The sequence below is a fragment of the Gekko japonicus genome, unplaced genomic scaffold (genome assembly GCF_001447785.1).
Source record: "Gekko japonicus isolate JY-2015 unplaced genomic scaffold, Gekko_japonicus_V1.1 scaffold1806, whole genome shotgun sequence".
NCBI classification, from domain to species: domain Eukaryota; kingdom Metazoa; phylum Chordata; class Lepidosauria; order Squamata; family Gekkonidae; genus Gekko; species Gekko japonicus.
Genome location: NW_015176506.1, coordinates 332,577 through 350,269, shown reverse-complemented (window position 1 = coordinate 350,269; position 17,693 = coordinate 332,577). Strand labels below are relative to the sequence as shown.

Sequence of the window (17,693 nt, the reverse complement as noted above, 5' to 3'; positions counted from 1 at the left end):
TGGGGGAGAGGGTTGTTTTACACTGATGCAGGGACAGTAGCATGGCTGCTTGACAAGAACATTACTCCTTGTACAGCAAGGTCTTACGCCTCAAGAATAATGATACAAAAATCTGATCATTGCTTACCACAGCTATCCCTTCCCTTTTGTCTCACTGAACTGAAACATCCAAAGAAAAAGAATGTAGTGGTGCTTTCAAAGTTTTCAGGTGGAATGGAAAGATACTATGAAACCTACAGTTGCCAAGTGGAGGCCACTCTGAAGCACTTTCTTGTGGCAGGTGTTCCATGTAGTGGCCAGTAGTGAGAATCTGTAGCTCTTGATTTAGGGGTATGCAAATATATATATATATATTGGTATTTTTGGGTTCAGTTACATTGAACATGAAACATTTTTTACATTTTTTTTAACATTACATTTCCCAATATTCCCAAATTCCAATATCGGTATGGTATTTGGATTTGATAAATATTTGGGATTGCCAATTTTTTGGCTCCATTGTACCCTACAGGGACCATCATAGCCAATGGCCCCCATAGGCTATAATGGAGAATGGATCTGGGGGTATCTGGGGCTTGAGGGGGCTGTTTTTTGAAGTAGATGCTGGTGCCTCAGCCACCCTGAGCCCGTTTGCGGGGAGGGCAGGGGATAAATACCATAAAATAAATAAATAAACCACCCCCCAAGTTTCAAAAACATTGCCAGGGGTCCAATTCTATGGGCTCCAGAAAAAGTATTTAAAGGGATTGTGGACCCTTTAAATGCCTTCTCCAAGCCATGCGACTCCACTGTGAGTGAACTCTGAAGGCATTTAAAGTACTTGCAGTCTTTTTAAATGCCTTCTCCAAGCTGAGAGTTCACTCCCAAGGGATTTAAATGTCTGGAGAGCCCTTTAACTGTGGCTATCTGGCAGTCCCAAAAATTCCTGAATAATTTTTGGGATTTTTTTTTTTTTGTGGTGGCCATTTTCAGATAGCTGAATCAGTAGTCTGCTCAGTAAGTGGCTGAGAAAATATCCCAAAAATACTAATAATGTATTTTGGGGGTATTTTTTTCAGCTAGTTTTCTACCACGTGCACACCCCTATTTTGACTCTAGGATTGTAAAAAGAAACAGTGTAGTCCAAGGGCCATGAATTGTATTTAAGTGAAATAAGTACTTACCAAACATGCTCAAGCTCTTGGGTGGGGAAGAAGCACTCTTGAGAACAATTTGATCTCTTTCCAGGCAGAAATGGCATACCAGTCTCAAGAAGTCCTTAAACATTCCATTGGCGTGCATATTATTTTATTACTGCTCTGTCAGTTCGCATATTGTTATTCATGCCACCCTACTCCTGTTTCTGTGGCATTTTCAAGGTCACACTCTGACATGGTTGTGGCAAAGGTTTGTTTTAATTTCCACGAAGCCTATTTGTGAGTCAAAATCTGTCTTGTTATCCTCAGGTATGTGGCCATATCTCGAGAGGAGAGAGAACAGAACCTGATGGCATTCCAGCACAGTGAGAGGATTTACTTCCGAACTTGCCGGGACATCCGGCCAGGAGAGAGGCTGAGAGTCTGGTACAGCGAGGATTACATGAAGAGATTGCACAGCATGTCTCAGGAGACCATCAACAGAAACCTCACAAGAGGTGGGTGATTTCTTCATGCTCTGAGGCATTTCTTCACTATTTCTTTCTGAATGTTTAGCACATTTCAGCCAATGAAAGCTCTCAAAGCAGGAACAAACCTAGTAACATTTCTCAGTACACAATAAAGCTGACAAAAAATTGCAGTTCCTGAGACTGAAATGAACAGAAAACCCAGTTGAAATAAACTATCCCTGGTTGGGCATTCTAAGTGTGTGGAGACTTTCTTTTTAATTAATTCTGATTTTTAGGCATATATTATCAAGTCAACAGTGGGATCCTGTGCTTGATTCTCAGTGCACTGCTGTGTCGTGACTGAGATTTGTTCTCTGTCTACTCCTGACGTTCTGTTCTGATCTACTGAATCCCATGGAACTTTGAAGAACAGTACCAAAAGACTAAATGGAAAACTTCGTCCCCTGGTTCTGTGGTATCCTTGGTGACTGCAGACACCAGGGAATTTCCCCCCCAGTAATACCATAAATTGGTTTTTGAGCCAAAGAATAGCCTAAGGGGAGGAGGGACATCATCATTCTATTGCAAAACCCACAGTAATAGGATTTCATTATCCTCCCATGTTCTTAAAAGTACACTGGGGACTTATGCTATGCTTCTGTTGCACCCTTCTTCTTAACAGCAGTGCCTGCTTGTTTTTGCCCTGGGTTTGTGTACCTCAAGTCCTGTTCCCAGCCCTCCTTTTTTAAGTTCAGCAAAGGATTGTTGAAGGATAAGATAGGCTGTTTCTACACAGATGTTTTGTTCTGCCTTGGTTCCCTTACTGCAGTGCGGTTTTCAGGATCATCTGCAAGGTATGGTGAGGGTGAAAAAGTGGTATTAGACAAACCCAGAGAATAGGGCTACCTATGGCTTCTTGTTATGACATCTAAATAGAACCTCACTGTTTAGAGGCAGTATACCTACACATATTGAACACTGGGGATAACAATGGAGGAGGACTTGCTTGGTGAGTTTTCAAAAGAATCTGGCTACCCACTATTGGAAACAAGATGCTGGACTAGATGGAGGCTTAATCTTATGTTTGGAAGTTATCTTCTTATGTTCTCATACTTCATTCATAGGATCCCAACTAGTGCCATTCTCCAGATGTAATTCAGCAGACATATATAGAAATGCCATATTATTACTATAAATGCCAGTGGTTTTGTTAGAACTGTGTTCCTGGTTTCCATCATAATGCAGTGTTCTAGACCAGATTAATTTAGGTTTCTGTTGTGTTTGTGCATTGTGGTCACACTAAATTTAAGGTCATATGCTTCTTTTTTTCTCTGTATTTTTGAAATGGCACTTTCACTGAACTACATCAGACATTTCAAATATGTTCTTACTATACTGTCTGTGAATGTGTCCTTTGGATGTTTTCAATCTGTGGGTGTAGAAGAGAAATTTCACCTGAATTACATAAAACTGGTAACTGGGCTTAAATTCAGATACACACAATTCATGAGATCTCTTATTTAATACCTGAATTACATAAAACTGGTAACTGGGCTTCAGATACACACAATTTATGAGATCTCTTATTTAATATACAGTGAATTAAAATTGCTGTTCTGTTGTGAGCTGAGAAATAAATACAATGAGCCAGATCCAGTGCCCAGTATTGGCTATATACTCAGTTGAAAAACAATTTTGGGTAGTTCTAAATTGGCTCTGATCAGTCATGTAATGCTGTGACCAAGGCTATGTGAAGGGCTGTTGTACTGTAACCTAAACAAGCAAATATGACCTACAAAAGGAAGATTACCTAACTTTGTCTCTGGAATTCATACTAGCATCATTGTTTTCAGCTGCTGCTTTGATGTTTTGACTTGGTAAAAGACATTCCTTTGTAAAATGTGGTCCCCTGGGAAGTTGAAGAGTTGTTCTTGGGCCCACCGTTGTATGTGAGTTCATGGAACATTACCAAGGTGCTATGTTAGTTCTCTAAATAAGATTTAATTCCCCTCATACACACACAAAGATACCAAACCTGAAACACTTTGAATTTCAAAAGCCTATTTTTAAAATTTTGGGGGGAATAGTGTCCTGAGGGTTAAAATGTATCAGCTGCTAATTAAGGAAATGCTACATAATGAACCACCTCTATAAGGCAATGAAGCCGTCTTTTCTCCACAGACTTCAGGGTTGGGAGCTATCGGCCTGTGGAGATACCTAACTGTGCATGAAGGCATTTGTCACGAGGCAGGAGTTGGGGTATATTCAGCCAGAAGCAGAACTGAAGGGCCTAGAGCAGGGGTGTTGAACTCAATTGTTATGAGGACTGGATATGACATAAATGGGACTTTGTGGGGCCAGGTCATGTGTGTTATAAATGTAATGCCAGGTACCAGAGATAGACACTTTATAAAGGACACAAAGACAAAGACATTATTTTTTACTTAAGACATAAGTTTTATGTTTTGCTTAAAACATTAACAATTCAATTCAAAGAGGTTTGTTTGTTTTGCTAGCAACTCATACTGACTCTAACTTCCCAAGCTGCTACCAGGCAAAGCATCCATAACACTCCAGCCAACATATAATGCAGCTTTACTACAATATAACAACAACAGCATTACTGTATTCAAAGGGCGGGGGGTTGCTAGCAGCTCATACTGATCTCTAACTTTCCATACTGCTACCAGCCAAAGCACCTATAACACTCCAGCCAACATATAATGCAGCTTTACTACAATATAATGGCAAAAAAACCCTACTCGCCCCAACCTGTGAGGCTGCAGCAGCAAATTGTACCTCTTCCAGCTTTTGTAAACAAAGCACAGAAGGTAACTTCCAGTTGCAGAGGATAGCCCAGAAATGAAGCAGAGTCACTGGCAAGGGTCATAGGGAGATCCTGATCACAATGAGGCTCTTGTAGCCTTTGTAAACAAAGCACACAAGGTAGTTTGCAGCTGGGAAGAACAGAGGGGAGTGGAAGCAGCTGATCACAGCCACCGGAAAAAGCCAGTCACATGGAGCTGCCAATTGCACCGCCGACCCCAACGGCTGGTGTGATTTAATAAGCAGTAAGTCTCTAATGGGGGGATTGCAGGGGGGCACTCTACCCACAGGCTGAATTAAAGACCTGGGCAGGCCAGCTCTGGCCCGGAGGCCATATGTTTGACACCCCTGGCCTAGAGCTTGGTCTACACACATAGCAGAAAGCAGAGGCAAAATGCTGAGGAGGTAGAATCAATCTAGGGATCCCAAGTCCCCCCGGGGGGCGGGGAAACCCCCGTCCCAGAGGCCCGTTCCCCGGCGTCACCGGATCGGGCCCCGGGGGGAACTCCTCCCTGACGTGCGCATCACCCGGAAGCGATGGGAGGGCGCCGGGCACGCTGGGGACAAGGCCACGGCCATACAAGGGAAAACCGTAGAGTTTTCCCTTGTATGGCTGTGGCTCCACCCCCAGCGTGCCCGGCGTCCTCCCGTCACTTCCGGGTGACGTGCATGTGGTGCACGTGCTCGCACTGGACACCGGCTGGGAGCCCCCCGCTCCCGGCGAAGATCAACTTGGCAACCCTAAATCAGTCAGATGACTTAAGACTGCGGATAAGGGATTATATTTTTCAAAGTTCCCTACCTTAATTTCCTGCAAATTAAAACCAACCAACTAATTGAGCAAAAGAGCAATGTGTGTGTGGCAGGTGGGGAGGGAGGTCAGAGTCTTTCCCTCCAAAGTGGTTTTTTAAAAAAAAATTAGAGAGAGTTTTTACATGAGGGATCATTAAGAACATGCAACAATCGCCTCCCCAACAGTCTGTCATTTTACCGCCTCAGATTTCTGCAACCAGATTCTGTATATATAGACCAGGGCCTCCAGCAATCAGGCAGTTCAGTTCACAAGATGAACCCCTGGGTATTATACCCTTTCCTAGCAGCTATCTGGAGAGAGGGCCAAAGCTTACGTCAGTCATGGATTTCCCTGAGTGCTTATTAGAGGTTGAAGGGCTTGTGTTGTTAATTCCAAAACAGAGGGTGTGGCTTGTATTCCTTTCCTGGTCTTTCATCTTGGGCGTGAAACTGGGACCCATGTGCTTTATTTTGGAGAGGCCTGTGATTGGTCTCTATGAGACTCTGATATAGTGGAGCTCAGAAACCCAATTCCCTTTCCTCTCATCTCCAGAAGATTCCATCATATCTCAGCCTGTACTTAAGATTTGTCTCTGTTTAAGTTTCTTATACATACTCCTTACTGCAATTGTTTATACAAATACAGATTTAAATTGTAGTGCTCTGTAGTTTTCTCCTTGATATAGTTACCGCAGGAGAGGGAGATGTTCATCTTAGTACACTTACATGGTCTGGGTATTGCCAGCTGTCACAAAATACCTAAGATCCTTACATTCTTTCTGTTTACGTAAGAGCTGCCCATTCTTTGAGATAAGTCTCTCTCATTATAAAATGAAAATACTTGATGAAGTCATTGAGACATGCCCATGCACAGCTAATTGCATTGGAGAAAAGCATTACTGGGGTGCAAGGTACCAAGCACCATAGTCAATGAAACTAAAACAAGTTCAGATAAAATCCCAGTCCATATTTTTCATACCAGTGTTTTTGCCCTAACACTTAGATTTCCCCTGATTTTAAAACTTAATATCTCCCTTTTTAAAGGATTTCATAAATTGTTTTTCTTGTTCATTTGCCTCTAAAATGTCACTGTTTCAAAAGGGAACTCTTTTAAGTAACCCACTTTGTTTCTGGCCAGTCTTCTGTTAAAGAAAAAATAAATATCTATTCATGCTCAAGAGATGTGTATACATAGCATTATTTTTAAAAAAAGTAAAAAAATCCTGAATTTGTAGATATCACACAAGTTATCCATGTTTGTAATCATTTGCTTAGTTTATTTAGCATCTGATAATCATAGGAGGGTGTGGTGGAACAGCCCCACTGACCTATAGTTTCATTTTGCCCTTCTGAGGCGTCTGGACACCAGCAGCCATCCAAGGTCTCTACTTGGCTTTTCCAACCCTTGAAAGAGCTTTCTTCTCCCTCTTTCAGTTCAACCATTGCCACCATCTGGCCTTTGTAGGAACCACCTGCTGAGACGACCAGGGCTTCCAACTTCACTTTCCTACTTTGCCATTCTTAGGCCTCACCTCATGCTGGTGTCTATGAATTTCCAGTTTCTGTTTACCCTGAGGAGTACTACATTTGCACAGCGGTGGGGGAGCAGCAACTTGCCAGCTGACTGCCCCCTCCACTTCTCCTCGTGCTTATTTTAAAATAGCATGTTCGAAACAGTGAAGGTCTGTGTGTAACAGAAAACAGCTACAAATATTAAGAGTTACAAAAGATGTATTAAAAAGAAAATGCCCACACAGACACACATACTCTTAGTACAGCAACAGATTGAGCAAGAGATCCAAAAGGAAAGTGTAAACTTGACCATCTCATTGTATCCAGCCAGGCCTGCCATTAGCATGTCTAAAGCCTCATTTGGTGAAGCTGGAAAACAATTGGATTTTACTCCCCACCACCACCTCTTCTCTGCCAAGAAAGAGAAACACTTTTAAAATTAAAGGTGAAGCTTTTGCTCAGTCCAAAGAAAAACTGCATTTCTCTACAGAGGGTTACGGAACGCTGTCAGGCCCTGAAGCTCTGTCATGTTAGCAATCTGACTGTCTCATGTTTCTGAGAAATAATTAAGGAGTGCCCACCGTATACTTTCAGCTTTCATATGTGTGAGGGCTAGAAATTCGTTTGTTTAAGGGAAAGTAAATATCCTTGGTAGGGTTAATTCTGCACCTAATACCTAATAACATGCTGACATGGAATCACAAAACAAACACAGCAATATCCATTTTTAGAAACAATTCACAACCCCCTTTGCAAACTAACGTCCTATATGAATATTAAACTGTAGCTGTGTAGCTTAAAGAGTCTTCCATATCCAGTCTGCCCACCTCCCATTCAGCCTAATACCCCAGTGAGGTTGAGTCCTGTGCAGGGGTCATTTTGTAGAAAAAGAGGTGCAGGAACTCATTAGCATAACTTATTTGCATATGCCACACCCCATGACATCACCGGAAGTGTGTCAGAAGGCAACACCCACCGTTCAGGCTCCACTGGACTGTTTTGGATTGCTAGCTATTGGGGGGGGCATGCAGATCTGCCCTCACAGAGGAGGGAGAGCTTATACCTGAAGGTGGGGGGGGTGTGCTCTGCAACTAACCTGGCTGCTTCTTGCTCCTCGTGGCCCGACTGAGGGCTGCTGGGCGCAGGGGGCGGGGCTTGTTGCATGTGCCCACCCCCTGGGCTCCTTACTGCCGGAGCTCTGTTCCTGTGCGCTCCCGCAGGAAATGACCCCTGGTCCTGTGTACATTCTACATTTGTGCCATCTCATCCCAAGACTTGCACTGCTAAAAGATTGCATTTCTGTATAATATGGCAGTTGCGTAGCTGCACCGATTGCACTGTTACAAAACCCTTTAGCAATTTTACACTAGCATTTCAGAGAGCATCAGCACAGAATCTTTAGGCCTGGACTATCAGCCTTTGAGATTCCAAACTTAACCTATAGTTGTTACAAGAACATAATTATGCTTTCAAAATGGAAAAAAAAAGATCAGCATAAAGCAGCATCTTGTTTGGGAAGCAACCATGTGTTTTGATGCTTGGAGTTATTTACAAGATAGAAGAAAGATGGAAATTGAACCAAACTCAACATCTTTTGAATTTCAAGGTAAGGATATCTGGCTATTCCCTCTGTTCTAACTGCTAATATGCATAATGTCTCGACTATGTTGATAAACTTTAAACAGTGGCCATACACTTAGCAACCTTTTAAGACTAGCACATGCTCCAGTCTTGGATGTAATTTGCTAGATCCTAACTCAGTTTGGTACTAAGCAAAATGGAAACAGAGATTGTAATTTCCTTGTGCTCTCATGTTTCATGTAACACTTGAATAAAATAGAAAAGGTCCATAAATTTTTCTGGTTCATATGGAAATCTGTGGATTTCAATCTTCTTGATTTACTGAATACCTTTTACCAAGTCAAAGCTATCAATACATTTTCAAGAAGTCAGTGTTTTAGTCTCATTTTAATATAGTCTGGCTATCTGTTTTGCTAAGCCAGCTATTTTTTTATTTGTCTTCCCTTAGAAGTGTCTGAGGCCTACTTCTGTATGACAATCTGGATATTGCTTTGCTTTAAAAAGAAAAAATAATTCTCCTGAACCTTTGCTCCAATAATTTTCAATATTGGGTATTGCAACATTTAAAATGCAGGAGTTTTTCCTTTTTTGCTTTAGCTTTTGGTTGAGGAATGTTGCAGAGTTCCCACTGATAGTTCCAACTCCTGACTTTTTTTCTTTTTAGGAGATAAAAAATTACTAAGGGAAAGATCAGACAGGAATATTGAAAATCAAGAGGATGTGAGCTATCCCCTTGAACTCACCATGGCAAAGCAAGGGAAGAGCTCTTACAAACGCAGCTTTGAAGAAGGAGCACCTCCTCCCCAAACGAAGAAAAAGAAAATAGACCTCATTTTCAAAGATGTCCTAGAGGCTTCTCTGGAATCAACAAAGCCGGAAGAGCACAAGTTTACAAAAAATTCCACTCCTTCCACAAGGAAGTCCTCTAGACTCCAAACTCAAGATGTCTCAGAAAGTAGTGGACCTGGTATCCAGCATAGCTCTCCACATCTCAGAAGCAAAAATGAGGGTGAGTGGAAGGTTCCCCAGGGCTCCTCTTTCACCATGTCCAAAGAAATTGGACTGCTGGAAGATGAAGGTGAAGAACCCTTGTCATTTAAAGTGAACAGCCCTACTGATCTGTCTCTGACACCAGCTCAAGAAGATACCCTTGATATCCCAACAACTTCATTGTGTCCCAATTGCATACGACTTAAGAAGAAAATTCGTGAGTTGCAGGCTGAACTAAATATGCTAAGATCTGGCAAGTTAGCTGAGCCATCTCTACTACCTCCTCAGGTACCTGAGTACCAAGCATTTTCATACCCCTCAGGTAAGTCACACACCATAAAAATGTTCCTCAGACACTGTGTAAGAAGAATTCTTTTTGCCATTCATATCCAGCCTTGAGTATTCTTGATGTGTGGGGTTTGTCAAGTGGCTACCTAGTCCTATGTGAAAAAAGCTTTGGGATTGTGTCTGTAATGATAGAATATCTTCTTTTTCTTGTAATCTGTTCACTATCAATAAAAAAATCCACTACAGGGAATCTGTTTGCTGTATTCTTGATACTTTCCCTTGCAAGAAAAAGTAGCACATTGTTGTGATGAGTTTTACCTAGAGAGTGCAACTGGTTTTCAGTGCTGAGAGTGAAACGTACTGACTTTGGGCAGCTGTGTGAAGTATGAAATTAATCCTTTCCTTCTCCCTCAACTCCAAAGGAACATTGTTTACTCTGTTGTGGGTTTCTTTCTTAAGAGTTCTTTAATTTTCTTTAAGGTCAAAAGCAGGCAGAATGTCAAATCATGTATTAGACACCGTAATTTAAAAACTAAGAATTCAAAAATATTTATATACCAGTTTCACTGTAGTAATGTTTGATCAGCTGTGGTTAAAAAAATGTATAGCCAAAGATGGAATGTGAGGTGGTACTACTGTTCATGTTTTTATGTCATTTTATATACCTGTTTCTTAACATTTCCCCACTATTTTTGCAGCTTCAGAAAGCATCATGTCCATTCCCGCTATCATGGAAGATGATGACCAGGAGGTAGATTCCGCAGATGAATCAGTCTCAAATGATATGATAACAGCTACAGACGAACCCTCCAAGATGTCTGCTGTCACTAGGAGGATTCGCCGCTTCAAGCAAGAATGGCTAAAGAAATTTTGGTTTCTGCGGTACTCCCCTACACTGAATGAAATGTGGTGCCATGTCTGCCGGCAGTATACAGTGCAATCTTCTCGGACTTCAGCCTTCATCATTGGCTCTAAGCAATTTAAGATACACACTATAAAACTTCACAGCCAGAGCAACCTCCACAAAAAGTGCCTGCAGCTCTACAGGCTCAGGATGCACCCAGAGAAGACAGAAGAGATGTGCCGAAATATGACATTACTCTTCAACACAGCCTACCATTTAGCTATGGAAGGCCGGCCCTATTGTGATTTTAGGCCTCTTGCAGAACTACTGAGGAAATGTGAACTCAAAGTGGTGGATCAGTACATGAATGAGGGAGACTGTCAAATCTTAATTCACCATATTGCTCGAGCTCTTAGAGAAGATCTAGTTGAGCGGATCAGGCAGTCTCCCTTTCTCAGTATCATTTTAGATGGGCAGAGTGACGACTTGCTGGCTGACACAGTTGCAGTTTATGTACAGTATATCAGCAGTGATGGGCCTCCAGCCACTGAATTTCTCTCTCTCCAAGAGCTAGGCTTTTCTACAGCAGATAGTTACATCCAGGCATTAGACAGGGCTTTTTCCTCCCTGGGAATAAGGCTGCAGGATGAAAAGCCGTCTGTGGGTCTGGGGGTGGATGGTGCTAATATTACTGCCAGCCTTAGAGCCAACATGTACATGACAATCAGAAAGACTCTGCCTTGGTTGCTCTGCCTACCCCTTATGGTACACAAGCCACACTTGGAAATCTTGGATGCAATCAGTGGGAAAGAGCTTCCTTGCCTAGAGGAACTAGAGAACAACTTGAAACAGTTACTCAGCTTCTATCGCTATTCCCCCAGGCTGATGTGTGAGCTGAGGGTCACTGCTGCTACCCTCTGTGAAGAGACTGAGTTCCTGGGAGACATTAGAGCAGTCAAGTGGATCATTGGGGAGCAAAATGTCCTCAATGCTCTGATAAAGGATTACCTGGAAGTGGTGGCCCATCTCAAAGATGTCAGTGGTCAGACGCAAAGGGCAGATGCATCTGCCATTGCCTTGGCTCTCCTGCAGTTTCTTATGGACTACCAATCAATTAAGCTGATATATTTTTTGCTGGATGTAATTGCTGTGCTTTCACGCCTTGCCTTTGTCTTCCAAGGTGAATACCTCCTTGTCTCTCAAGTGGACGACAAAATAGAGGAGGCCATCCAAGAGGTCAGCAGGCTGGCAGATTCTCCGGGTGAATATCTACAGGAATTCGAGGAAAACTTCCGTGAAAGCTTTAATGGGGTTGCTGTGAAAAACCTACGAGTGGCTGAAGCCAAGTTCCAGTCAATTCGAGAAAAAATATGCCAGAAGACCCAGGTGATTCTAGCGCAAAGGTTCGAGCCCCGCAGCCGGGCGTTTGTGAAAGCATGCCAGGTATTTGACCTTGCAGCTTGGCCAAGGAGTGCAGAGGAACTCATGAGCTATGGCAGGGAGGATATGGTGCAAATATTTGAACATCTGGAATCAGTGCCGACCTTTTCCACAGAAGTCAGCAGAGAAGGTATGGACACCAGAGGGAGTTTGCTCATGGAATGGAGAGAACTCAAGGTGGATTATTATACCAAAAATGGTTTTAAAGATTTAATCAGTCATATTTGTAAATATAGGCAGAGATTTCCACTTTTAAATAAAATAATCCAGATCCTCAAAGTCCTTCCCACCTCTACAGCCTGTTGTGAAAAGGGCCGCAGTGCCCTTCAGAGAGTACGCAAAAATAATCGTTCTCGACTCACTCTGGAGCAACTCAGTGATCTTCTGACAATTGCTGTTAATGGACCACCCATTGCCAACTTCGAGGCCAAGAGGGCACTAGATAGTTGGTTTGAGGAGAAATCTAGCAATAGTTATGCACTGTCTGCAGAAATGTTGAGCAGGATGTCCTCCCTGGATCAGAAACCAGTGCTGCAGAGCATGGACCACGGATCGGAATTTTACCCTGATATTTAGCAAGGAATGCCTCTTGTTTAGAAAGCTGTTGAATCTTTTTTTTAATCGATACTCTAAGCTTTGATATATTATATGAAAAATATATATTATATATAAATATATGTATGTATGTAAACCCCACACTGAAATTTTAAACTTATCTGATGGAAGCTACAAGGAATTTTTAAGAATGAGACAAACACTTAACATTTACTGACATCTTCAACTGTGGCAGCTGCAGTACAGGTGGCAACATTTCATTCTTTAGAAACATGTGCTGGGGCCATAGTCTACATTTTTTCAATTAAAATCAAGTAATAAGCTAGACGTGGCGGGCCGATGTCATCGTACTTCTCACTATACTTTTGTGTGTGTGTGTGTGTGAGAGAGTGTTTTATTTCAGCCATTTTCCCTTTGTTAGTACGCCAATGAGCCATTCAGCCCTTTACTAATGATCGTCCGGGCCCTTTGGGTATATCTGGGGAGTTCTTGCCTAATTTCATCTAGGTTAGAGTAGATTCCTATGTCTCTTTTAAGAATCCAGTTAACTGTTTGCTTTTGACCCTTTCTTGGTCCTGTACACCCATGGGCATTTTGAGTGCAAAGAAAATCATTCTGCCACTCCTGTGAAAATTCTACTAACAATTCATATATCTTACTATATGGTATAGCATGTGCAAACAAAAATAGCAGAAAGTGGGCTTTTTGTGGTTGTTTTTGCATTTATATTTTTTATATATCTGTAGGGAATAAGCAAAAAGAAAAAAAATACAACTCTTGACTGAAAACCCAGGCTGCTGCGGAAGCTAGATGGCCAATGAGTCAAGTCCCATGGTAGGGTGGAGACTCCAGGGCTTAAAATATATGTATGCTAATTTTGTGTTATTTATACTAAGTCTTTATAATCAAATGGTTTTGTCATCTGTTTCTATGGGTTTTTAATAAGTGTAAGAAATATCTGCTATAATTCTATGGCAGGAAATATCAATGCAAGATCCATCTTTAGTTGTTATCATGGGGTTGTTGTCCTTTAGAGGCTCACATATCCTCCTCAAGTTCAGCATTCTATCATGGGACAAAAGAAAAATGGAACATTGTACGGATTCCTGTGAACTGTGTATTTTGAAGAGTGTGCGGTCTGGTAGAAGTTTGGAAATGGCACTTGCAACTGAAACAGTAAGATCTGAGGGGATTTTTTTTTTAACCCCTGTGGTTCAGGTTAAATAAATAAGCCAAAACAAGCCCAGAATCTTCATTCATGTGTGTGCCATGTTTTTCTGAGGTGGCTTAAGACAGCACTGTGATAATACTGGAAGATCACAGGAATAAAAGGAAACCCTGTCCCCCATCCTCAAGCAAAAACCTCCTAGGGTGGCATATTTCCCAGAGGGACAGATCTCATGCCAGTCTTCATCATTTTGGAAATACAGTTATGTCAGTTACACTGAACCTTTCCTCATCCCTTTCTCCCAGTTTTATCCCACTCCTTCTCTATTGGTCATGGTGCTAAGGTATCTCTGGAACCGTTGCTGCTAGATGATAGCTTTTCATCTGTATAAATAATTTTAATCAGTATGTTTTCAGTGGTAATGTAGCATATTGTTAAAGCAATTTCTCTTCAGGTATATCTGCACTGGGTCCCTTATTGCATATATGTTCCATTTCAGTTTGTCCTGCATTGTCCCATGTACTGTCTTTGCATATTTTTCATACAGCCTTATCTTTCGGACCTGGAGTGTTTTTTTCCCTGACAATAATTTATGGTAAATTTTGGAAGTGAGGGTGGAGATAAAGGTCTATGGATGTATTCTCTATGGGATTGTGAGGGGGCTAGAATGATCAAAGATAAACAACAAGCACATATCCCCTCTCTGCTTATAGACAAATGGAGAAAAAAAAATTAGGTGAAGAAAGTAGCAAGTTGTTCATAGCAAATGCACAAAATTAACATTAAAACATTTAAAAGTGAAAAATATGATGAGGTCAAGTAAGAGGAATGCATGGAAAAACTGAGAGGACAGATGTCACAACACTTTTGTCCAACTTTTTGGGAGGAAATGTGAGTACCTCTTTAATTTGGTACTAACTTTCATGTGGCAAAAAACAACAGGAAGAGGGGGCCTGGTGTGGGACAAGAAACAGGATGGGGTGCAGACTGTACCAGTTCCCTATCTGAAAAAGAACTGGTGCAGATATACCTTTCAGTCACTTCCACTGCCAATGTTCATGCACTGCCTTCTCACTCTTCCCCCCCTCTGGCTGAAAAAGAAGCACAAAAATATGACAAAAGTATGCGGTTTGTCTTCTTTCCAATAGTTTTTCTGTCTTATCCTTGAAAGCAATGTTTTGTTTACTGAAGTTTAAAAAATTCATTTTCTCTGTGTGTATATTATCCCCTGTGTGACTGAAGAGTGATTGTGTGACAGCTTGTGTGAGTAAAGGGGAGAGAAAAGGAATTATAAAGTAAAGAGTGAGATGTTTTAGGCAACATTAAAGCCAAATAGTTTTTAATCATATTTTTCACAGGAATTAGAGCACCATTAGTATTAACACCTCTACAGTTACTAATGTAGAATAGTTTACAAGACAATGTACCACAGCACTTTTTCCTAAGCATAGCAACAGCATTGAGATTTAAAAGGTTTTATGTGTTTAATGTCAACTGTATGCCATAGGCAATAAGAGAATAACACTGCAAATAACAGTTTATGCTACTATTCTTGTGTTTTACCCATTAGTGAAACTGATTTCAGAATAGCTGTTTTCACTCATTAAAGCAGAACATACTGCTTATATAACCAACACCAATATTGTTCACTACTAGAATTCTCTTACTGCCAATGGTTTTTGGTCACATCTATGTACCCTTGAAATAATCTACAACCCAATCTATGACCCAGTAATCTATGAATTCATGTAATCTGCTTAATTGAACACTTTTACCAGTTGATTTTTGAAAAATTTCCAGTTAGCTACAGAGCCTCTAGGTCCAAGTGGTGATATGTGTGGATAGGGTTGGATCCCATACAAAATCTCTGCTGACAGAAAGGATTCTCCTCAGTAGACCAAGACTTTGCCTCCCCCCTCCCTGTCCTATGAATTCATGTAATCTGCTTAATTGAACACTTTTACCAGTTGATTTTTGAATTATTTCCAGTTAGCTACAGAGCCTCTCAAGTAGTGATATGTGTGGATAGGGTTGGATCCCATACAAAATCTCTGCTGACAGAAAGGATTCTCCTCAGTAGACCAAGACTTTGCCTCCCCCCTCCCTGCCCCACTGCATCCCAAAATTCCCCCTGAGCAGTAGCTCCTGGAGGACAGTGGACTCCCAGGAAAAGCATGAAGGGCTTTTTCCATTATGGCTCTGAGTGCTTTATTTGAGGAAACTCATGCCTTGCAGGACTTGTCTGTATTCCACAGGGCACGTAAAACAGAGTTATTCTACCAGGCATTCCACTAATCTACTATCAACAGTGCTAACTTTTTATGCCAAAAATTTTAATTGGATTTTATTGAAATTGTGCTTTTATTATTATCATATTGCTATGTTGTTAGCTGCCCCAAGCCCCATTTGGAGGGGGGGGGATAAAAATGCAATAAAATACAAATAAATAAATAAAATAAAATAAAGGCGCATCAGAGGTCTGCCATAGGGGGTGGGAATTTCTCCCATTCTGTCAACAAAAATTTCCACTGGGTCTAACCCAATTTACAGGTTACAGAAAATAGTTTACATTTTTCAGTGCACATCTTTTTCTATGCATATAAATGTTAGGGCAAAGAGGATTTACTAAATAGAGATTATAATGAATCCAAATGGTTCATGAACCCACATAGGATTTCATGTGCTATGAATAGCACTCAAAGTCATCTTTCCCCATCCCAAATTATCAACAAATTACTTAAGACTTGGTAGCTTCTATTTTACTTTGCATTGTATTCTTCTTCATTATTACTCTGAACAGGGAAGATTTTCCTAGAGCACAGGTCAACCTCAGCCTCTGCCAGGAAGGTAAGATACTATTCATTTAATGTTCCTAAGACCATCTGGACTATTCCACTTCTACAGTTAATTAGGAAGGGACATCGGAACCTGCATTTCTGTGCTCTGATTTATGCCTAAACATTAATGGATTTTGGAAGATGCAAAATTAAATCACTGGTAAGATATATAAATGGACAATGGAAGGAAAGACTTTCATGTAATGTTAAGAGTAGAAAAGGTACTTGGCTTAACCTTCCATGAAAGCTTGTTCTCCCATGTTTAGGAGGTTCAGAGCAATCCAGCTGTGTGTCTAAAAATATAATGCTCAATTATAACAAACTTAAGGCAGAATCCAAGCAAAATGAAGCAAAATTAAGTGCCTTTGTTTTCAGTGGGAATGGTCAACATGCATGCCCTTGTCCTATTAAAATCAACAGTATTTTAAAGTGTTTAATTTTGGTTGGGTTTCAAGTTTTCCAGCACAGAGAACTTTTCAAAATGTTATTACCTTATTTATAAATAGTTAAACCAGCTTGGTCAAAGCCAGACTGAACTGTTTTATGAGTTAGTTTATAGTCTTACCTCTGCTTTTACAGAAACTGCATTTCTGTAAGCAATATCACCATTTTCAACAGCTGGGCTCCAGAAGTATAAGGTTGGTTGCCACTTTCCCATGGCTTAAGAGCAGTCATTCTGTTTCTTCCCAAATTTGTCCATTAATATATCTGCAACACTGAGTTAAAGAAACATGTTATACATAAGGAGTGAGAATTGGTGGGGGGGTGTTTTGTTTTGTTTTACTATAAGGAAGCAAAGAGATCCTAACTCTATTGAAACAATTCCAGGGCAGTGAAACTAATTTTCACATTTAGATAGAATTCAGTAGTGCAGTTAGTAGCTGGGCCACGTGCCAGGAAGCTAAGCCTTTAACACTATGCAAGATAGTATTAATTTGTTGTCATGGGATAAACTGAAATGTTCATTTGGAAAATAATATTTTAATGGCAAAGATAACCTAAAGACATGATGAGTGTGTGGTCAAATCTCTCCCAGTATGAAGATCTCATACCTGCAGTCTTTGCTTTTGTAAAAGAGTTCCAGGGATCTGACTGTTTCTAGCCAGGAATATAAGAATTGCAGGATGAGGACTGCATTAAACAAGCTGTGTTGTTAGGTGAAGTAGTCAAATCTCTCCCAGTATGAAGATCTCATATCTGCAGTCTTTGCTTTTGTAAAGAGTTCCAGGGATCTGACTGTTTCTAACCAGGAATATAAGAATTGCAGGATGAGGG

At 41.0% G+C, this 17,693-nt stretch overlaps 1 protein-coding gene across 1 annotated transcript in view; it reads left to right on the top strand.

Annotated features, from left to right (window-relative positions):
- The window catches only part of PRDM11 (PR domain containing 11), a 41,059-nt gene extending 28,605 nt beyond the window's left edge, over nt 1-12,454 (top strand). The window contains exons 5-7 of the mRNA XM_015427333.1: nt 1,446-1,633; nt 8,961-9,608; nt 10,273-12,454. Coding sequence (XP_015282819.1) covers nt 1,446-1,633; nt 8,961-9,608; nt 10,273-12,434 — 2,998 coding nt within the window. The 3' untranslated portion in view covers nt 12,435-12,454. The remainder of the gene's footprint in view (nt 1-1,445; nt 1,634-8,960; nt 9,609-10,272) is intronic.
- Nucleotides 12,455-17,693: the final 5,239 nt, after the last annotated feature.